The 23,963-nt window shown below is 42.7% G+C and overlaps 1 protein-coding gene across 5 annotated transcripts in view; it reads left to right on the forward strand.

The window, feature by feature from the left end:
- Positions 1–23,963, forward strand: part of npas3 (neuronal PAS domain protein 3) — a 335,830-nt gene that overhangs the window by 138,024 nt on the left and 173,843 nt on the right. For all 5 annotated transcript variants that reach the window (XM_045717645.2, XM_082974183.1, XM_014194380.3 and 2 more), the window contains one exon: positions 8,029–8,111. In XM_045717645.2, the coding sequence (XP_045573601.1) occupies positions 8,029–8,111 (83 nt within the window). The remainder of the gene's footprint in view (positions 1–8,028; positions 8,112–23,963) is intronic.

Raw genomic sequence — 23,963 nt, forward strand, 5'->3', positions numbered from 1 at the left:
TTTTGGAATGGCCTAGTCAGAGTCCAGACCTAAATCGAACTGAGATGTTGTAGCAGGACCTGAAATGGGCAGTTCATGCTCGAAAACCCACTAATGTTTCTGAGTTAAAGCAGTTCTCCATGGAAAAGTGGGCCAAGATTCCTCCACAGCGATGTGAGACTGATCAACAACTACAGGAAGTGTTTGGTTGGAGTCATTGAAGCTAAAGTTGGCACAAATATTTATTAAGTGTAAGGGGGCAATTACTTTTCACACAGGGGCATTGGGTGTTCCATAACTTTGTTTATTAAATAAATGAAATAAGTATAAATGTTTGTTATTTGTTTACTCGGGTTCCCTTTATCTAATATTAGGTTTTGGTTGAAGATCTGATAACATTCAGTGTCAAAAATATGCAAAAATAGAGAAAATCATAATCTACATTTTTCAGCGCTGTATAGGGAACAGGGTACCATTTGAGAAGCAGACTCAAACGAACCCATAGACCCACATTGATCACATACCATATTTTCTATTAGACCCAGTCGTTCATGATCTGGACTTTTTCTATTAAGGATGATTGGCGTATTGATAACACCTGAATTATTCAACACTATTAGCATATTTACCGGTTTGGATACCATCAAATTGAATTCATTTCATTACTACTGTAGCTAATCTTTTTAAGCGTTTTCGAATGTTGTTGCGAGCATTTACGGCGTAAATCCGTAATATATACACACATTACATGTTATTCTGATAATAGGAATGAAAGATGTAGCAATATTTTCTCACTGTATCTAAAGCAAAGTCCTGCTAAACTAAGCTAAGCCAGGGTCAGCTAACTGTCATAATGGCTGTAGGTCTTACGCAGCTCTTACTGTCCTCCATCATGAATGAAAGGTTGTTGGTATTTGTGAGCTCTGCTAAGGTGAGCTCTGCTCTTCACATTGGGGTGTGCTTGCCTTGCAGCCCCCAGTCTGAGCCTGCAACGAGTTTATTAACAGAAATGCGACAATGCATTTCAGTAATGGATTGTTTGTTTGGTTGCGTAAGCCTTCATAACTGTGTAGGGCAGTCCGGGCACTCTGTCTCTCTCTTCCTTTAATGCAGTTAGCCATAATGAATGCATTTCCAAATTCAATGAGTTTTTTTCCCATTATTTTATTTTGCTCATCCTAGCGTATTGATTGGTTGAAAATGCCCCTTGAACTTGACCTCTCCCGTGTTGCTCAATGCCAATAATACTGTCGTCTTCTCCTCTCCTCTCCCTGCCAGCAGCCCGCCTCTCCTCTCCTCTCCGCTGAGAAAAATATCGATAGCTGTGTTTAGCATCTTTGGGATGCTCAAGATGGCTGAATGTGTTTAGATATTTTCCCCGACAAGCTTGTTGACGGCACCAAGTTTTCATTGCGCAAATGTAGATGTAGATAGATTTGATTGAAGTGAAATTAAAGGCAGAGGGTCTTGGCTAAAGCCTGTCAGTCATTTGTATTTTGGATGCATTATATAAACAGAGTGTACAGTATGGCACACCTTGAAAGTACATAAAAAAAATGCACACAAACGCTGGTTTGAGAAAGCTCCCCCTAAATGCCGTTCAACAGTGGTCTCCAATTACATTCAGTCAAGGGCCTGGTTGGGGGGCCGGAAAATAGTTATAAATAATCTGTACACTGCAAGTTGATCGAAGGAATGCCAAACAGATATAGTATTTGACAAAAACAGAATCATTTCACTCCTGGATTACATTGATATATGTTCACATATGCTTCTATATTTATGCGTGGGAATATTTGGTAACAGATTTATTGAATTAAAATCACTTTGAGCTGAGTTCCTAATGATTTTACAGTTCTTTGTGTCCAACAACGGAAAATTATATAAAATAAAACAAACAACTTTTTTGTTTTGTTTTGCTCAGAAAACCTGGGGGCCAAATAAAAATCACCCTCATGCCAAATTTGGCCTATTGAGGAACCCTTCCAAACACTTTTATTTTTCATTTTTCATTTTATTTTTCATTTCATTGCCTGTGTGCTGTGACCTCATGTTCAAACTGCAGCGGGAGACAATATTGTATTGTTACAGGTACTCGCCTCTCTGAATAGCTCTAATTTATTCTGGTATTGTCCTCCTGCTGCTCCTCTCTGTGCAGTTTTGATATGAATCGCAACTGGACAATACTTGTCACCCAGAGTGCTCTGCCATGCTCTCATACAGCCCTCTTATCAGTGGATCTGACAGTTGTTTCTGGTGATGAGGAGGGGAATGGCACAATGATGAAATACAAAATCACTTGAACGGGGACTTCAGGGCCACTACAAGAGACTTTCCATAGACAATTATTCCTCACTGAGCCGACACTCAAGGTGTAATCTGGGATCTGTACTAAAGAGAGAGAAAGACAGAGCTGGAGATATCCACTCAGCCCACTCCAGGTTCACTGTACAGCCGATGCACACAGATAACAGGACTAGAAAGGGTAAGGAGGCTAGAAAAGGCCACAACAACTGTTGTACTATCAGTCAGTCAGTTAGCTTTACAAAAAGCTAAGATACGAATGTGGGAGAAAAAACATTCTGAAGAGGTGGAAATATTTTACAAAACGTAAATAGAAATATTATTTTCTGTAATCCTAATTATTGAATCAAAATAAATCAGTCAATTGAAACAAATATAAAAATGACAATATATAGTACGTGTCTTGTTAACTCCTGCAGGTTTCAAGCAGCAGACGGACAGACGCTGAAATAAAAGAGCTTCTTCCTTTCTCAGGCTTACTCTGAGACTGGTCATTAGTGTTAGAATCACAGCCGTTAAAGTTTGATGACATAAATGAGCAGAAAGATGAACATGGATTATTAAACAGATCGTCATGAAAACTTAAAACGAGTGAAAGATGTTAGAAAGGAAACTAATTAAAACAAATGTTTCAGCCTCCGTCTTCATCAGGATGACTTATTAAGTATCCAGCCAGTCTGTGGGTGAATACTACAACATGTGATCCGAAGAGCTTTCATTAGCCGTGGTCAGTAAATTATTTAATGGACTTTCAATTTCCGCTATGAAAACATTTGGGGAGTATGCAGACTGAAGGACACAGAAGGAGAATTGATTTAATCTATAAAGGAATTGGTATTTTAATAAAATTAAATAAAAAAATAAACACCCTTAAAACCATACATTTCAGAATAGGCAGTTTTTATGTTTGAAATGCCTGAAGGGTTTGGGTGTGGATTTTGAAACATTGTAAATGTACTGTAATTGAATAATTCTTTTTACAAATTGACATTGGATTTCCATTTTTGATATAAGATTTCCAATGAAATATAGATCAAATTGGTATTATATTATTTGTTATATATGAAAATACTTTAAACACACACTATAATACAGAAACACAAGAGCCATATAGAAATATAATAAGAAATGCTTTTGACATGCACACTTGATTTCAGTGTATCTATTTCAGCACAAAATGGTTCATCATCAAGGACAAAATGGTACACAACATGCTATTCTTACTATCACATTCAGCACATTGAGGTGAATGTGAATAAAGCAGACAGGATTATATGACTGGATCCATAGGGACTGCTGTCTACCAGGTTGTTGGTAGTTGATACGGGGGACACAGCGTGAGATGGGGATTGCTGTTCTGAGGACACTGAGGTAATTCACTAGCCACAGCTAGGGGTCCCAGGAAGGAAAATATAACTTTTGTTGATCTTGATGTAACTATGGGATCATCCTGGCTGATTACAACGCACTGGTGGCCATGGCAAACTGAAAGAGAGAGAGAGAGAGAGAGAGAGAGAGAGAGAGAGAGAGAGAGAGAGAGAGAGAGAGAGAGATGTGTGTGTGTGTGTGTGTGTGTGTGTGTGTGTGTGTGTGTGTGTGTGTGTGTGTGTGTGTGTGTGTGTGTGTGTGTGTGTGTGAGAGAGAGAGAGAGAGACTAAAATAACAGTTTTGGGGCCATTGTGTGTAGTTTGTGTTTGTCTGTGTGCTGGATTAATACAAGTTTACCATTGTAGCGGTTAACGGTTCACTAAGGAAGTGTTTACACACAGTATCCACAGTTTCCACACCACAGTGAGGCTCCTCATAGTGAGGCCTTTGACAGCCTGATGAATTAGGCCTGACAAGAACCAAAATGGCTGTCCTCCGTGCCAGCTGCCAGTTGAGCATTTACACTCTGTTAATTGAATTGGCAATTTGTGTAACAGTACCTGCCCCAGAGTCTTTGGTGGTGCCGGAGCTGCCATTTAGCCCTGCTCTAATCCAGAAACTAGGGAATAAGAACACTAAGCTTCACAAGAAATTACTGCAGATTTAAAATGACAGTCGGGGCCCCTGTTGCCAATTTTCCATTAAATGAGAAATAAATTAACAATAGCAATAATGTTGACTTATAAAACTGAAAGTTAAATTGACTTTCAAATAGCACTGCGGTTTAGAAATTGCCACAGTACTGAGAATCAAATTGCTGTATATTGCAATCTTGAAACCAAATGCTGTTTGTGACATGGTTGTATTAAACAGCCGACATTAAACATTGAGAGTGGTAAATGGAAACTGATATTTTCACATCATAAAGCTGCATTAGTTTAAATTAAGGAGGGTTTTCACCCTGATTTGCATGCATACACAGTTAGTTAGAATTTGGATTCTGAGTTAATACTGTTTTTGCCAATCCACAAGAGAGAACGTTTAATAATGTTCAGTACCTCAGTAGCAATGTCAGTTGTTATTGGTCAGATTTAAATATGTAGCTAGTGCAAAGTCTATCAGATTTTGTTTGTTTTTATTACAACAAATGATAGACGCAGAGACTTTTCAAGCGAAGTTTAGGTTATACTGTGCTATGCATTACTTATTATCTGAGTGTGATTTTAATACAGTTTTCCATAACGACATTTTCTTCTTACCTGGTGTATAGTGCATTAATATATTGTTAATATACTTAATACTTGTTAGTCAGCCCTTAAAAATAAAAATAAAACATTTAAGTACATTAGCACAGGTGTCAAAGTGATGTTTTTACAGTCACGCTACCATTTTATGAGTCTCCTTAACGATATTGAAATGGGGGGAAAGTAATATCAAAATCACCCTCGTTAAGCTGCATTTATAAATGGGAAAAATGTGATGGGTTGGTGTTAGCCCCTAACGTAATAGAATCACAGTCTCCAGCTGTTTATATCTTTATTAATCAGTCTACAGTGTGTATTGGGACAAATTTAGATTCGATTGCCTCCACAATATTTGGTCTCCTGGACTGAGTGTCTTAACAAAGTGTGTGTGTGTGTGTGTGTGTGTGTGTGTGTGTGTGTGTGTGTGTGTGTGTGTGTGTGTGTGTGTGTGTGTGTGTGTGTGTGTGTGTGTGTGTGTGTGTGTGTGTGTGTGTGTGTGTGTGTGTGTGAGACAGGGACAGTCAGACACAGTAGTCTGTAGGTGACGGGCCATCTGCACCCAAGGCGCTGCTCTGAATTGCTAATGTGTGTGTTATTAAGAACTGTGAAGGAGCTGTTGGCAGGAAGAGGTGCTTCAAGGTGGCCACAATCCTTCACCAGTGGTGCCAGTTTAACATTTCAACTTCTTTATTATAAAATATTAACCACGTATAGTTTCCCGTTTTCAAAAGATCCCCAAGGTCAAGGAATTTTCCGCATATAAAGCAATCTGTCACTTACTTCCATGCCGGGGCTCTTTTAGCAGGGAAAGAGCCCTGTCTGACTGTGTGATGATGAGGGCCATTGTAGGAGAGAAATAATGATTCCCTCCACTGTGTCGGCCAGGATATAAAAGATGATAATTGAAGTTGGTCAAGTGTTCTTTGATCTGTGATATTTCTGCTCTGTTCTACATGAGCTGCTTGTTGGAGCTAATGTATGGCCGGGTGTGTGTCTGAGTGCTGGGTCACAGTGTGTGTGTGTGTGTGTGTGTGTGTGAGGCCACGCAGGCCAGCATAGTACATCTGAGGTGGACTGGGTTCTAGCTCCCTCTGCTGTCTCTATGTGTCAGGGCTCTCTGCTGTCTCTATGTGTCAGGGCTCTCTGCTGTCTCTATGTGTCAGGGCTCTCTGCTGTCTCTATGTGTCAGGGCTCTCTGCTGTCTCTATGTGTCAGGGCTCTCTGCTGTCTCTATGTGTCAGGGCTCTCTGCTGTCTCTATGTGTCAGGGCTCTCTGCTGTCTCTATGTGTCAGGGCTCTCTGCTGTCTCTATGTGTCAGGGTTCTCTGCTGTCTCTATGTGTCAGGGCTCTCTGCTGTCTCTATGTGTCAGGGCTCTCTGCTGTCTCTATGTGTCAGGGCTCTCTGCTCTCTCTATGTGTCAGGGCTCTCTGCTGTCTCTATGTGTCAGGGCTCTCTGCTGTCTCTATGTGTCAGGGCTCTCTGCTGTCTCTATGTGTCAGGGCTCTCTGCTGTCTCTATGCGTCAGGGCTCTCTGCTCTCTCTATGTGTCAGGGCTCTCTGCTGTCTCTATGTGTCAGGGCTCTCTGCTGTCTCTATGTGTCAGGGCTCTCTGCTGTCTCTATGTGTCAGGGCTCTCTGCTGTCTCTATGTGTCAGGGCTCTCTGCTGTCTCTATGTGTCAGGGCTCTCTGCTGTCTCTATGTGTCAGGGCTCTCTGCTCTCTCTATGTGTCAGGGCTCTCTGCTGTCTCTATGTGTCAGGGCTCTCTGCTGTCTCTATGTGTCAGGGCTCTCTGCTGTCTCTATGTGTCAGGGCTCTCTGCTCTCTCTATGTGTCAGGGCTCTCTGCTGTCTCTATGTGTCAGGGCTCTCTGCTGAAACTGTTTGTTTGGGCTTGCCCTGACTCCGCCTCATGCCTTGTTTGTGTCCTCCCCAACCAATGGCGGATTACTGTGTGTGTGTGTGTTTGTGTGTGTGTCCAGGACTGGTCCTGCAGGTGTTGTCTATCCAGTGCATGTTGTTTGGCATGGGCCCCGCTCCTCAGGGAGGGGAAAGGGCTAACTGCTTACAGCGTTACTGGAGGGGGATGTGTGTTTACCATGCTTGGCCTGGAACAGGGAATACAGTGAAGGACAGAGGCCCCTCATTGTGCAGTCTGTGCCCCCTCCCGTCCACCCGGGGCCTGGCCTCTGACTCTAACCCGTTCCCCTGGCTTCTTCCCAGAGGAAGCCCTGTTTGCTCCTGCTCTTTGAGAGTCTTTAAAGGCCATTCAATGCTTTTATTACATCATTAATTGCACTTAATTCAGCAACATTACCCCAATGCCTGGCTAAACTCTGAAAATTAAGTACAGAGCACTTTGTTATAAAATTCACCATAATGAGCTCTGGTGGGAGTTTGAAAGTTACCGCAGGCCATTTTTACCAGTAACGGGTAGCATGGTGCCTCTCCCTACTTTTAAGTTGGGAGTATAGAGAAAATACCCCAAGGGCACAGTCTCTGGTTAGTCTGCTATGCAGCAGAATCAATCGCATGATATAATCCCTCATTTAGAAACAAGCCTTTGTACCAGCCAGCGAATCATTGAATATGCAAGCTAGCTGCACTCGATAATGGCATTGTACTGTACGAGTTCCGCTCTTTGATGAGCATCACTACAGTACTTATTACTGTAAAGTTATCATAGTGGGCGCTCGATGTCAATGATGTCAGCGGTTTATCGTTACAGCTGTTGGTTCTCACTGCCGTAGTGAACGTACTGTTCGTAAGGTATTCTTGTGTGCCTTTGTGTTGTGTATGTGTTAACATGCAACTGCCTTTATGTACTGTGTCTGTCTGTCTGTCTGTCTAGCTACATGTTTATGTATTGCCTAGTAATGTATGTGCATACAAACACAGTCAGCCTTATACCCGCCCAGTGTGTGTGTGTGTGTGTGTGTGTGTGTGTGTGTGTGTGTGTGTGTGTGTGTGTGTGTGTGTGTGTGTGTGTGTGTGTGTGTGTGTGTGTGTGTGTGTGTGCGTGCGTGCGTGCGTGCGTGCGTGCGTGCGTGCGTGTGTGTATCTGTGTGTTTCACCTAGTGTGTGTGTTGTCTCACCATGGCTCTGTCTGTTGTGTTGTGTTGTGTGTGTACAGCTATAGGAGTACAGCGAAGGAGGACTCCCAGTGCAGTAGCCTCAGAGATCTTCGAGCCACACCTCGGGAGCCACATATTGCAGGTAGGATGCTATGAGATCACACCATACCACAGGTCCTGTCCTGTCCCACAGGCACCATCACCCAGTTTGACAAGCCTGGTATTAACGTTATTGTACAGTTACGAGGGTTGCAAAATTCTGGGAATTTGGGGAAAATTACCAGAATTTTGCAACCGTCGTAACTGTACAATAACAGTTTCCAGAAATTGTGGTTGGAGGATTCCCAGATATCCTTCTTATTCACTCCTGATTCCCGAAATATTCCAACTGCTGTTTCTGGAAAAACATAATTTTGCAACCCTAGTTATGTACTGTATCAGTTTGTCTGTCTGTCTAGCAACTCCCCACACTATTCACATGGGTTATTACTGACATCTAGTGATACTTTTATCCACCAAAGCAATTGACATTAAGGAAACGATTTTGTCTAAAATGACTTACGATAGCTAGTATGTGATTCCTGCAAAGACCTTGGCATTGCCGGCATCATGCTCTTACCAACTGAGCCCCACAGTAGAGGTTGACAGGGGAGTGTTAATTCATTCCTTTCCCGTCTTGTCCAGTATTTTTTCCCCCCGTACTGTCTCGATCCTGCAACAGTTCTATAACCCTGACAACTTTCCTGTCCTGTCCCGATAAAATTCAATCCCGCGCAGAAATCAGAAATAACTTCATCCGTTAGCTGCCTGCTCCCTGCACTCTGCTGCTTGTGAGTTTCCATAGTAACGGCCCCGTTTTGGGTTGCATGCTCATTCTTCACTAGACAAGAGAGAGAACTGTTAGCTAGCTACTTTTTGTTGCCTGCCCAGGTCTTATATCTATTTTTATAAATAGTGATTGAAGACCGAAGAGCGCATGTTATTGTTGGGAGAAGGTGAATTTCACTCCTGTTCCAGCAGGAATCCCACGGGACCCTGCAAGACCCGTGGGAATCCTATTACTGTGTCAACCTCTACCACACAGGACCAAAGCTGAGGCAGTGTTCAAGCCTTCTAGCATTACTGCATTAATGCTCTGCCTTGATTCTTCAACATACAACCAATGTTCCCTACATTTTTTTGGGGCACTGAGCAAATTTCAGATCTGCTGAGCACAAACTTGAGGGCTGTGAAAATTCTGTGCAACTTCCTGCGCGTGTTTCTGTAAACACTGAGGCTGTACCCGCTTTAAAGTGGCAATATGTAGCTTTTGGGTCGACCCAACCAAATTCACATAGAAATGTGAGTTATAGAGCTATCATTCTACCTAAAAATAAGTCTAAGAAGCGGTATATCTGTTCTATGTGCGCTATTTCTATGGTTCCCATTCTTAAGTTTTGTTTTTGCATCTTTTACTTTTGGTTTTGTACATCAGCTTCAAACAGCTGAAACAACAATATTTTTGTTTATGGAAAATATATTTCACGGCTGTTTAGCTGGTACAATGATTATCTACACTGTACTAGCGTATTTTTTGTCACATAAACTGAAGCGAACTATTAGAGTTTTTGCAACCAGGAAATGGCGGAGCGATTTCTGCATAGTGTAACTTTCATCCATAAAGATTATACATTTGAAAGTCCGTCCTTTTATACTTAAATTATACTCAGTAATTATAGATTCATATTCTAGTTTATTATGTAATTTATACCGTCTTTGTGGTAATGTAGAAATATATTTGTATTACAGTAAAGTTAAATTATTTTATACCATGGCATTGTTGAATACTTGTTTCTTATTGGCTTGAAGGGCATTCTAGAGCGTGCGTTATTTCCCTATAACACACGGTATATTTGCACGGTAGAATTCAATGGATATAGTTCATTCGTACACGTTCTATGTTTGAGCTGCTTTTGAAAGCAAAAGTCAAATTGAAAACAATATTGGGGTTGTTGAATTCGATTTTCATAGGACTGAAGGTTTGGTTAGCTGAACTAACAAGTCTGTTTGTTTGCTAGCTACTTCAGTGGATGTTGAACACATTTCCAGCGGGAAATGTGTTAAATTCTAGCCGTGGTATAAAAGGGACAATCAACTCGGTGCTCTATGTGCTCTCTGGAAAAGAATGCAGCTCCGTGGAAGGTCATTTCCACTCTGCTAGCGCGCGGTGGAACACACCTTCCACGCCGTTCATTCTTTTCCATGGAACGCAGAGACATAGCCCCTCGTTGATTATCCCTTACATATTGAATTATGAAACTATGATAATGGTTAACCCCGTTAGTCCTGAGGGTATTTTGCATGTGTCTTGTCTTTATAATATTTTACATAGTGCTGCTTATCTCTATACATAAGCCCAAAGGGTTTGCTGTAAATCAGTAAAGCAAAAACATCATTTGATACTACAGCTGATATGAAAGTGTAAGCTGGTAACCATGCTGACATATAATCTTTTTGTGTTGGGAGTTGTTGATCATCAAGCTATCTTTATTTTCTATTGTCTACATTTTTGTAATCTACATTTTAACCTGGATTGCCACAATATCCTCTCTAGGTTTCTTCCTAGGTTCTGGCTTTTCTAGGGAGTTTTTCCTAGCCACCGTGCTTCTACATCCGCATTGCTTGCTGTTTGGGGCTTTTAGGCCGGGTTTCTGTACAGCACTTTGTGACATCGGCTGATGTAAAAAAAAAGAGCTTTGTAAATAAATGTAATTGATTGATTGATGTTATTCGATGCATTTGATTTGGAAAGGCACACAGAGAATGCGGTAGCTCATTCTGTCGTGCAAGTCTATTGATCAAAGATATCAACAACAGCAAAAATCCTCCAGGTCGCGTAAATGTCTTCCAGTGTGTTGCTCCCTCCCAGCCTTGTCCCATAGTGAACATTGTGTTGTCATGCATGATGCGAACACGAATAAAAAGAGGTTGTAGCAGAAACGCTGCCCCCTTTAGTCCCATGAGACACAGTGGCAGCCATATGCACTATGCCTGTTCCCTATTAAACATGTGCTGAATTGAAAGTGACATCTTCCTGCATTTACCTCAGATCCCCAGGTTTAGTGGGTTGGAAAGGAGAAGGGAGGATGTTTCCCTTATGGTTATCAACGGCAGAGAACAAACGCGGTTTCAGAGTCAATTCCAATACCAGAAACAGCAACTAATGTGTATAATGTCTGTTGTTTGTATACTGTATATGGAGGATATTGATATTTTTAATCTGGCTATGCCTTTTTTAATTGGCTTTAATAAAGTTGCATTCAATTGAATCTCACCCACTGACAACATTTCTAAAATGTCATTCTACCGGGGATTTTAACAGTATCGTGACGCAGCATCGTGACGGCAGCCCCCTCTCACTATAAGTGAACACTTTCCCTGCGACAGGTTAAGTGTCTGACAAGAAAGCGGAAATGTATAATTAACATCAATAGCAGGCTGGAAGTCTGTCGAGGCGTGGCCTTTTCAAGGAAGGACTTGTTCCTGGCAAATTGTCCCCATTAATCTTCAGCTTAATTGATTGTGAAAAGTTTTAGGATGACATTTTAAAAAAGCATGCACGGCCGGTGATTGATTTGGGGAAAATGAACTAATAATGAATGCAAGGCAGTCATTACTTGTTGAGCACAGCGGCTAATTTTAGACAGATTAGAGTGGGTTTGATAGTGCTTAATAAAGAGGATGGCTTGATGAGCTCCTCTGTGTCTCTACACTACTCTCTCTGCTCTACTCTACCTGCCTGTCTGGCCTCTCAGGGCTTAACCAGTGCTCATTACTCTGAGTGACTCTGTCTCTGCCTAATGCCAACAGCTAAGGGGACTTATCCGAAGCCAAACTCAATAAGAAGCACCAGCAGACCCCTTTACCATTTCTCCCTTATATTTTTACCTAACTCACCAAAGATTCTATGACAATTTTTGGAAAACTCCAAACTGAACCTAAATTCAAATTGTTCCTTCTTTGTTGAACCTCTTTGTTGAAACCGTTCAAACATGTATAGAATGTGTATAGAATGTGTAACACTTTTTTTTTTTTACAGCCCTGTTTCAGAATTGATTTACTTAGACAGGACGTCACGTAGCTTAGCGGTTAAGAGCATTGGGCCAGTAAACAAAAAGTCACTGGTGTGAATGCCATAAGTCGAGAAATTTGTGGCTGTGCTCTTGAGCAAGGCACTTCACCCTAATTCCTCCTGTATGTTGCTCTGGATAAGAGCATCTGCTAAATGACTAAAATGTCAATGTACACATTCTACATAGTAGTAGAATATTATATTATAACAGTGATTACAATGAAAAATATATTCATCTTTGACCTCTTAGTCTGGTTGACTTTCTAAAGAGAAGTGTACCTGGGCCCTATACGTATGTGACAGGCTGGCAGGCCTGAGAGCAGTAGAAACAGTGGGTTAGGTTGCTGTTTAATCTGACAGAGTGAGTGTAAATGTCCCCCGGCACTGTGCCTGTCTCCTGTCCGGACCTAGTCATGTGACACGGGATTAATCATGCCCTGTGTGTGAGAGAATGGGACAGGGTAATGGCTCTGTGTGTGTGTGAACGGGACAGCGTTAGTAGCTATCTCTACGGCTCCGGCAGCTCCCTCTCATTGTGTCATGGTCCCCAGCTACCCGGCCGGCTACCATAGCTGCTTTGTGCTCCAGGCTCCTTTGACTCTGAGTGGCCCGGTTGACCTGGGAACGGGGCTGCGTTCAAACAAGCCTTCTGTGGTCTTTTTGTTTTCAGGCCCAAAAACATTGAATTTGTTGACAAACAAGTTTTGCCAACCCAAATAATCAATGAACTGATTTCATATGCGGAGATGAGCAAAGGTTGGCAGCTGCCCCCATCTTCATGCTGGAAGGAAGCCCTTTGCTTTTTTCCACCGTCCCTACTCCCCTCTACCCCCATCTCAGACGTTACAGAGAAGACAGGTTTTGGGGTGCCTTCGCTGTTGTGGCGTTTTAAAAGTAGTTATTCTCTCTGTTAACATACTGGAACTATTCACCAAGGTATTGAGCTACAGTAGCGCCATAGTTATGCAGCCAAAACAGACCCACTGTTACTAATCAGGGAGGGCAGAGATTGAGCTTGTTGATGGAAGGTGTGTGTGTGTAGCCATAGAAGGCTGGGTTAAGGTGTGTGTGTGTGTGTGTGTGTGTGTGTGTGTGTTCAGGTCAATGTTAAGGTGTGTGTGTAGTTGTAGCAGGAAGATGGAATGCTGTGTGTTTGGGGGTGACAGTGAGCGAGACTCACTCTGTGTCTGTCTCTGTGGGGCCCTGGCCAATCACTGTCCAAAATAGTCTCTCTATCTCTGTGGCATTGTGGTCCCGGTAATGGCTCCTCCTCAGCAGAATTCCTCCCAGTGTCTCTCCCTCCCTGGCTGGAGAGATGCTGCAGCCATAGAGGAGAGGGGAGAATAGAGGAGTGGAGAGGAGCGAGGAGGAGAGGAGAGGAGAGAAGCAAGGAGAGGAGAGGAGAGGAGAGAAGCGAGGAGAGGAGAGGAGAGGAGAGGCTGAAGGAGAGGAGGGGGGGAAATGACAGCGCTCAGGGGCAGTGTGTTGACCGTTTTGTCGTCTCCCACTGTGTGTTGTCATCTCTCCAGTCAGTGGGCTGGATTGGATGCGACAGCAGCAATAGGTCATTAACAGCAATGGGACATGTCCTCTGGCAGATAGACTGGGGGGGATGAAACACACAGACTAAATAGTAACATTGATATCACTGGCTCGTAATAGTTTTGCATGAGATAAATTATACGTTGGTTAATTTTTTTAAAGCATTATTAAAGGACTCGCCTGCCTCTGAAGGGCAAAATGTCTGGTGTTGGTGGAAGAGAGTAAGGGGTGGATGGTGAGTGGATGCTTCTCTCTTTTCTTTTTCTTTCTCTCTCTCTCTTTCTCTTTCTCTCTCTCTCTTTCTCTTTCTCTCTCTCTCTCTTTCTCTTTCTCTCACTCTCTCTCTCTCTGCCTCTATCTCTTTCTCTCTCTAGTGTCTCTCTCTTTCTCCCGCCGCCTGTCTGTCTGTCTGTCTGTCTGTCTGTCTGTCTGTCTGTCTGTCTGTCTGTCTGTCTGTCTGTCTGTCTTACTATTTTCTATGTTGTAGAATAAAAGTGAAGATATCAAAACTATGAAATAACACATATGGAATCATGTAGTAACCAAAAACGTGTTAAACAAATCAAAATATATTTTATATTTTGAAATTCTTCAAAGTAGCCACCCTTTGCCTTGATGACAGTTTTGCATACATTCTCTCAACCAGCTTCATGAGGTAGTCACCTGGAATGCATTTCAATTAACAGGTGTGCCTTGTTATAAGTTCATTTGTGGAATTTCTTTCCTTCTTTTTGCGTTTGAGCCAATCAGTTGTGTTGTGACAAGGTAGGGTTGGCATACAGAAGATAGCCCTATTTGATAAAATACCAAGTCCATATTATGACAAGAACAGCTCAAATAAGCAAAGAGAAACGACAGTCCATCATTACTTTAAGACGTTCAAGAACTTTTAAAGTTTCTTCAAATGCTGTCTCAAAAACCATCAAGCGCTATGATGAAACTGGCTCTCATGAGGGAAGGAAAGGAAGACCCAGAGTTACCTCTGCTGTAGAGGATAAGTTCATTAGAGTTACCAGCCTCAGAAATTGCAGCCCAAATAAATGCTTCACAGAGTTCAAGTAACAGACACATCTCAACATCAACTGTTCAGAGGACACTGCGTGAATCAGGCCTTCATGGCCAAATTGTTTCAAAGAAACCATTACTAAAGGACACCAATAAGAAGAACAGACTTGCTAGGGCCAAGAAACATGAGCAATGGACATTAGACCGGTGGAAATCTGTCCTTTGATCTGGTGAGTCATTGTGAGACACAGAGTAGGTGAAGGGATGATCTCTGCATGTGTGGTTCCCACCGTGAAGGATGGCGGAGGAGGTGTGATGGTGTGGGGGTGCTTTCCGGTGACACTGTCTGTGATTTATTTCAAATTCAAGGCACACTTAACCAGCATGGCTACCACAGCATTCTGCAGCGATACACCATCCCATCTGGTTTGCGCGTAGTGGGACTATCATTTGTTTTTCAACAGGACAATGACCCAAAACACCCCTCCAGGTTGTGTAAGGTCTCTTTGACCAAGAAGGAGAGTGATGGTGCTACGTCAGATGACCTGGCCTCCACAATCAACCGACCTCAACCCAATTGAGATGGTTTGGGATGAGTTGGACCACAGAGTGAAGGAAAGCAGCCAATAAGTGCTCAGCATATGTGGGAACTCCTTCAAGACTGTTGGAAAAGCATTCCTCATGAAGCTGGTTGAGAGAATGCCAAGAGTGTGCAAAGCTGTCATCAAGGCAAAGGGTGGCTACTTTGAAGAATATAAAATATAAAATAATTTGATTTGTTTAACACTTTTTTTGGTTACTGCATGATTCCATATGTGTTATTTCATAGTTTTGACGTCTTCACTATTATTCTACAATGTAGAAAATAGTCAAATAAAGAAAAACCCTTGAATGAGTAGGTGTGTCCAAACTTTTGACTGGTACTCAATTTCTCCCTTTCTCTCTCTCTCTTCAATCGTTATTGCATAATTGAAAATGGAGGGGACCTTGACCTTCACCGCCCTCAGGACCCCAAACACCCCCTCCCACAATGATCTCTGTTCAGTCCGAGACTCCCCTTGCCTTCGGAATGAGTCATCACACTACACCCTTATCCCTGCTGGGATGAAACAGATCTGTCTCACTTGTTGTCTGTTGTTTCTTAGTGTGTGACAGAATGTGAAGAATAGACTATTAAAGTAATCATTGCTTGAGGGTAGTAGCACTCTCACTCATACATGCATAAACGAAATGCAGAGAAGTTGAATATCCTCAATATGCAAAATTGCTCTTTGTTGGGAGTTATCAAAAGAAGCAGTGTTTGATGTCTCTTTAAATGATAGAGAATCAACAGCATGTGTTGTTTGTAGATGAATGAGAGGCAGAGTGTAGTGAGGGCCAGACAGAAGGACTACTAATTACAGAAAGGCTGTTGTAAAGAGTAGAAAGACTCCCAGCTTCTATCAGCACCTGTGGAGGGCAAGGGGGACAGGACACCCAACACGTCTTAATATGCCACACATCTTAAGGTCCAATACACAAATCTGTCAAATCTTTCATCTTGACTTCTTTCCTGACGTTGTTTTTTCTCTCCCTCTTGTTTGGTTAGCTTTGTTGCGTTTGTTGTTTTCAGCGAGTCAGACTTGTGTGATAATGGGGCTCTGTTTCAAAAAGCCCTTGGTTTTCAAACCCCTTCCATCTCCACACCGGCGGAAGCAGAGAAAGACGCCTGCTTTAGAAACGACAGCTGTTTACATTTGCATAACATCAAGGAGGAGCCGGGCTGTGTGTTTGAGGCCCGTCTGTGTGCAGCTGTCACAAGTTGTAATCGCAGGTTGATTTGTGATTCGGGAAAAAAAAATCGCCATCATGGCTCTATGGCTCTGTTGTTGTTGAGCAGCCGCTCAGAACAGTTTCGGTTTGTAGGCCTACTTAGAGGGAAAGAAAAAGACAAAGTGGATGGAGGCATTTTCCTCCTCCTTCTCCTCCCTGTGCCAGAGACAGATCCAGACTCCCTCCTCCTCTCCTCTCCTCTCCTCTCCTCTCCTCTCCTCTCCTCTCCTCTCCTCTCCTCTCCTCTCCTCTCCTCTCCTCTCCTCTCCTCTCCTCTCCACAGATTATGCAGAACTCCTCTGTCTATCACTGCTCTCTCTATTGACCGCGGTTCGTATGGCCATTGTTCCTCTTGTTGGGAAGCGATAAAGCCAGAGGTTAATTGGGAAAGTCCTGAAGCTGGCCTTTGTGCTCCGGTCTGGCCCCCAAACAAAACAGTCTAGGAATGTGAGCCATTACATCGAGCCCAGGCAGCTCCACTGTGTCTCTGTCACACCCACATGCCATTTATACTGCTTATCTATGGAGCTAGAGAATGGAAGTGGCATTCCACGAAGCACCATTCATTCTATCCCCAGCCCTACGAATGTTAACTACGACTGCAGTACAGAGTCTCTACTTGCTACCTCTCACGTTGTCATATAAAGCCACTATTGTTGTCTTTTCATATCCCACCCAGGTCTGAGCGTATGCATTAATTCCAGTTAACACTCAATAATTGCAGGTGGCCTTGGCACAGCGGTGTGACAACGTTTCAGTCGTGATCAGTTTGCAGTAATGGTAGATTATTGAGACATTTTTGTCAAATTCAATTTGAAATTGCCCTGTCAACCAACCATACACAAACTGCGCAAGGATTTTCATCTGTCATGGCTTTTTTTTATCAGTCATCCACATTGTGTTGGTAGAAAAGCTGGTCTGATGTTTTGCTCTCTCTCTCTGCAGTGTAAAGGGTCACCACTCCGTGCTTTTATCTCTCCTCGTTGAAAGCCGCTGTCTCCCATACTTGATAGATATTCTTTTGTTTACTAATGTGCTGTTGAAAGCAAACATGTCAGAGCCCTTCTTGCTGTGGTTCACTACGTTGCATAACATAATGGGAGGGGAATTTACATACCCACACGCGCACCCACACGCACACACAGACACACACACACACGTATACACACACAGTCAGCCCAGCCCAGCTCGCCACGGGCTTCTTCTCAGCCAACTCATGGTGAGCGGTTCATTTCGATGCAGGATCTGGATGGGCCTCGGACAGACAGACACGCCCAGACGACAGACAGACAGACAGACAGACAGACAGACAGACAGACAGATGTCAAGAGTAAAGATTATGATCACATTTCAGTGTGTTCCATGTGAAGTGAAACGCTGACAGTCCATTGTGCCAGAGGTTGTCCACTGAGGTGTACAGTAGTGGAGCCATAGTGAGATGTTGGGTACAAACGGGCTCTGAGGTCCACGGGGTTCAGGTTAGGAATGGAAGGCAGACTGACTAGGGTGTTATTGATGTGCATATGTCTGCTGCAGGCAGCAGATGGATGGTGGCTCCACAGCGCAGGTGTCGTAGGAAGGCAGGTGTGATGGGATACAGGTATGATAGGCATGCAGGTGTGAGCTGGGTGCAGGTGTCGTAGGAAGGCAGGTGTGATGGGATACAGGTATGATAGGCATGCAGGTGTGAGCTGGGTGCAGGTGTCGTAGGAATGGCAGCTCCTTACAGGTGGCTAATAAGCCTTTGTCAAGTCAGTTAAACATAGAAGTACAAATAAGTACTTTATGAGGCTTTATTATGAGGAAAATGTAACAGAAGCAGTGAACTAAAGACAAGTCATTGTTGACATATTCAGGCACACACACACGCTCATCCGGTATAGATTGTACATAGCGGTAGCTGGCACAGCACAGAGGTGGGGTTTCAGCTCTATTTCACCATGGCTCCTGTGGCAGCATGACCTGAAGTCAGGCTAGAATCTTGAGGAGTAAAAGATCAATGTCGAACGTCGAGCCAGGCATTCTGATTACCAGCCCTCCTCTATACTTCCTGTGCATCCCACATGCCCAGACCCACCCCTTCATTAGCAATGGGAATTCGGACAGAGAGGGAAAAAAACAGGGCCCTTATTATTTATGCAGTCAATAGCAAGGGCTTGTCTGCATTCATAATTGTTTGATTTTATAGGCCAGTCTTTAAACAAACATTGTCTATGGTAATGTGATGCCCTGACGGATGGCGAAAGGTTTTGTCTGTGAATATCATTTGGATAATTAAAAATGACAGATGAAATCGCCCGCTGTCTTGACCCTCACTTTGTTCCCCGAGTGATGGCGAGGAGATGCTGATTGCTGTCAATCAGGGGCCTTGGGAGGATTGGGGAAACTCTGGCAGCCCTGAACCCTGACCCGCACTGTTGATCTGAAATAGATAACAACCTTGAAATACCTGCAGAATTTAAACAGCCTCGCTCTGTGTCGAGAGCCGGGGCGCCTTCCCAAAAGAGCCCCCTTAACCCCCTCCCTCCCTCCCTCCTTCTCTCTCTTTCTCCTCCCTAGCTATCTTTCTCTCTCTCTCTCTCTCTCTCTCTCTCTCTCTCTCTCTCTCTCTCTCTCTCTCTCTCTCTTTCACTCACTCTCCATACTCCATCCCCAGGTCTGAGCAGCTGTGCAGATTACATACCTCCTGATATGACCCAGACCCAACAATAAGGGGAGGGAAAGGAGCACAGGGATATAAATTAAAACATCAATCTAATGGCCTTCAGATTTACTTCAGATCTCAGATCAGGCTGCAGTTCTCGGCTAGAATAACTTTCTCCTCGTCTCAATTGAATTGCATTTGAACTAGTTAAACTACTGCACTAGTAGTGTCGTCCCCCAGAAGGCGCTCCCTCTGTCAAACTCTCTATACAGATGCCGTATCTTAATTTGTTCACCCTGTTGTTGCAGGAATTTTATTTTTCTAAAGTTTGTAATTGCCTCTTAAAAATGTCGGACTTGATATGCCCGAATGAAAAATGGATCAACCCCTAAAAAAAATGCCATTAATTATCTCCTCCATTATAATTCACATTTCCTGTTGCTGCAGGATTATTTTCCTGCTGTGAGACACTAGCTCAAACAAAGATATGGCATCTGTACACTGAATTTACAAAACATTAAGAACACCTTCCTAATATTGAGGGATATGTGTCTTCCGCATTTAACCCAACCGCTCTGAGTCAGACTACCATAATCAACATCCATGGCACCCAGGGAACAGTGGGTTAACTGCCTTGCTCAGAACGACAGATTTTTACCTTGTCAGCTCAGGGATTCAATCCGGCAACCTTTCGGTTACTGGCCCAACGCTCTAACCACTGGCCTACCTGCTGCCCACTCCTGGTCAGTCTATGTCATGGAAAGAGCAGGTGTTCTTAAAGTGGAACTGACAGCATTTTAGCAACATGAAATCTTATTCAAATCTGTTCAAATACACCCCCAGGAAGAATATGACACTTCCAAAAAAAACTATCTGACAAGAGAGCCCTTATATTTAGTCATTTTTTAGTAAATTCTTTGAATGTTTGGGAATTACGTACACTAAGGTATTTGTGAAAATGTTATAACAATATAGAGTGGGAAAGTGGCCGGGCGTTTGGACAATTAATATACACTGCAGTAAATAAAAACTAATAAAAACATTTGTCTCATCCAGGACTGGAATCTATGCAGACTGGTGCACCATAGCCAATCAGAGCTACAGTAGGCCTTTATGAAAACAAGCCATTTGACACAGGCCTGCCATTATTCACTTTGAACTGGTCTATGTGTTTACAGGCAGTTGCAACAACTCAACTTTAGATCGTTAGAACTCAAACGCCAAAAGCCACCTGAATGGATTTTTGCAAATATGTCAATACCACAGGAGTCTTCTTACATTTGGGAACTTTACAGTCCTATTGATCACTCCAATTTGCATACCGCCCCAACAGATCCACAGATGATGCAGTCTCTCCACACTGCCCTTTCCCACCTGGACAAAAGGAACAGCTACAGTTGAAGTTGGAAGTTTACAAACACTTAGGTTGGAGTCATTAAAACTCGTTTTTCAACCACTCCACACATTTCTTGTTAAGAAACTATAGTATTGGCAAGTCGGTTAGGACATCTACTTTGTGCATGACACAATAAATGTTTCCAACAATTGTTTACAGACAGATTATTTCACTTATAATTCATTGTATCACAATTCCAGTGGGTCAGAAGTTGACTGTGCCTTTAAACAGCTTGGAAAATTCCAGAAAATGATGTCATGGCTTTAGAAGCTTCTGATAGGCTAATTGACATCATTTGAGTCAATTGGAGGTGTAAATGTGGATTTATTTCAAGGCCTACCTTCAAACTCAGTGCCTCTTTGCCTGACATCATGGACAAATCAAAAGAAATCAGCCAAGACCTCAGAAAACAAATTGTAGACCTCCACAAGTCTGGTTCATCCTTAGGAGCAATTTCCAAACGCCTGAAGGTACTACGTTCATCTGTACAAACAATAGTACGCAAGTATAAACACCATGGGACCACGCAACCGTCATACTGCTCAGGAAGGAGATGCGTTCTGTCTCCTGGAGATGAACGTACTTTGGTGTGAAAAGTGCAAATCAATCCCAGAACAGCAGCAAAGGACGTTGTGAAGATGCTGGAGGAAACAGGTACAAAAGTATCTGTATCCACAGTAAAACGAGTCCTATATCGACATAACCTGAAAGGCCGCTCAGAAAGGAAGAAGCCACTGCTCCAAAACTGCCATAAAAAAAGCCAGACTATGGTTTGCAACTGCACATGGGGACAAAGATCGTACTTTTTGGAGAAATGTCCTCTGGTCTGATGAAACAAAAATAGAACTGTTTGGCCATAATAATCATTGCTATGTTTGGAGGAAAAAGGGGGACGCTTGCAAGCCGAAGAACACCATCCAAACCGTGACACACGGGGGTGGCAGCATCATGTTGTGGGGGTGCTTTGCTGCAGGAGGGACTGGTGCACTTTACAAAATAGATGGCATCATGAGGCAGGAAAATTATGTGGACATATTGAAGCAACATCTCAAGACATCAGTCAGGAAGTTAAAGCTTGGTCGCAAATGGGTCTTCCAAATGGACAATGACCCCAAGCGTACTTCCAAAGTTGTGGAAAAATGACTTAAGGACAACAAAGTCAAGGTATTAGAGTGGCCATCACAAAGCCCTGACCTCAATCCTCTAGAAAATTTGTTGGCAGATGTCACGTCCTGACCATAGTAAGATGTGATTTTCTATGGTAGAGTAGGTCAGGGCGTGACAGGGGGTGTTTTGTGTTTTTCTCTGTTGTTTTTTTTGGGTTGATCTCCAATTGGAGGCAGCTGGTCCTCTGATTGGAGATCATATTTAATTAGGGGTTTTTCTTCCTGAGTTTTGTGGGTGATTATCTTTTGAGTAGTGTTTGTTTCTCTCTTCGTCACTGTTTGTTGTTTTGTTGTTACAAGTATTTTGGTGTGTTGCAATCGTTTCACGGAATAAAATAATATGTGGAACTACAACCACGCTGCGCGTTGGTCTGATCCTTAGAACAGCCATGACAGCAGAACTGAAAAGGCGTGTGTGAGCAAGGAGGCCTACAAACCTGACTTAGTTACATCAGCTCTGTCAGGAGGAATGGGCCACAATTTACCCAACTTATTGTGGGAAGCTTGTGGAAGGCTCCCCGAAACGTTTGACCCAAGTTAAACAATTTAAAGGCAATGCTACCAAATACGAATTGAGTGTATGAACACTTCTGACCCACTGGGAATGTGATGAAAGAAGTAAAAGCTGAAATAAATTATTCTCTCTACTATTATTCTGACATTTCACATTCTTAAAATAAAGTGGTGATCCTAACTGACCTAAGACAGGGAATTACTCGGATTAAATGTCAGGAATTGTGAAAAACTGAGTTTAAATGTATTTGGTTAAGGTGTATGTAAACTTCCGACTTCAACTGTAAATTATAATTGGAATTTACTTTGGAATTTACTTTAGATCTTATGTCTTGTAGTTATTGTACATTTTGTTATGACAGTTCTGTCGGATCTTGCAATTAATGTTTGAGCATGTTTTCGTGTAGTATTTGTAAACCGTTGTGTTGACAGTGAGTAGATCATGTCTTCTCCTCCTCAGCATTAGTATTCTCCCACAGATCAGTGGCATAACACCACACACAACACTATTTGATCATTTGAATGAGTTACTTTGCTTTGAGATTTACAACAACAGCAACAGTCAGGCGGCGGCTCGGAGCAGAAAAATGGATCCATGGTGTGTTCCCAATCCCTGACAATGTCTGATCTCCCAAAACACTGGAGCATTATAAACCAAATGACAAACGAATGAACACCACAATGAGAAGTCTGTGGGATTATATATCTATCTGCTTCTAAAAGAGAGGAGAGGGGGGGGGGAATATTCAAAAGAGTTGAGCTGAGACGACGGGACACACACACACGGGAGGCTGGGAGGCTGGGAGGGAGGATGTCTTCTTAACAGAGCGTCTGACTTTCTAATAACGAGAGGGGAAATGTAAACCTCCATCTCCAAATACTGAGCCCAAATCCTTCCAGTAGGAAATTAATCCTCTCATTGCTCTGTTCCGTCGTTGTGTTGCCACTAAGGAATTGGATCCCATTGAATAATTTCATTATAACTTGTGAGCATGTGGATTAATAGGAGGTTTTACTGTAAAGGAGACGGGAGGCTTTTCTTCTCTCACCCCCCTCCGCCCTCCTCTCTTTCTCAGTACCTGCTGCTGCTGGGAGGCACAAATCAACAGCCTAAAATGACACGCACGTTAATTACAGTCCATGCTTTCTCCATCAGTAAATGTATGTTTGTATTTGATTTTCGGAGGTAAGCTTTATTTGTATTGTTACCAGGCAAATAAGTAGGCCTATATTATTCGTATCATATGAATGCAGTACAGAGGATGCATGATGCGCCATAAACTGTACATTTAAATACAAAATGCAAAATGCATGTATTTGTTTGCGTTTAAATATATTGAATTGAAGTATGAATCGTGGTAGGTAATAGATGCAGGCACACCACCAGCAGCCACATTACACCCTAGTAGGAAGCTTTCTGTATAGTGCTGCCTGGAGGTTCAGAGGTTCTCTCATTGGAGACGCTGTTATTGATTATGAAACACTGTCAATCTGAGCTTAATGGCATTAGGTCTGACTCTGAGGAGGCTTGTTAGAACCATACCCACCATGGACGTGAAGGAAACATGAACTCTGGGGCTGGGAATAATTGTACAATACAGCTTGGGTCATTAAGAAAGAGAAAATGGAATTGATTTGGTTTTTAGAAGTGCCCTGACTTTATTCAGGCATAGTGTGAGTTTCAAGCATTGTGTTTTAGTATAACTGTTTGTTACAAACAGTGATTTATTAACCACATATTAACAACCTATTGCTGTTGAATTAATTTAATTCCTAATATCTCTGTTTGGGACTGTATGGAAAAG

This window comes from Salmo salar, chromosome 01, assembly GCF_965601325.2.
Source record: "Salmo salar chromosome 01, fSalSal1, whole genome shotgun sequence".
Taxonomy (NCBI): Eukaryota; Metazoa; Chordata; class Actinopteri; order Salmoniformes; family Salmonidae; genus Salmo; species Salmo salar.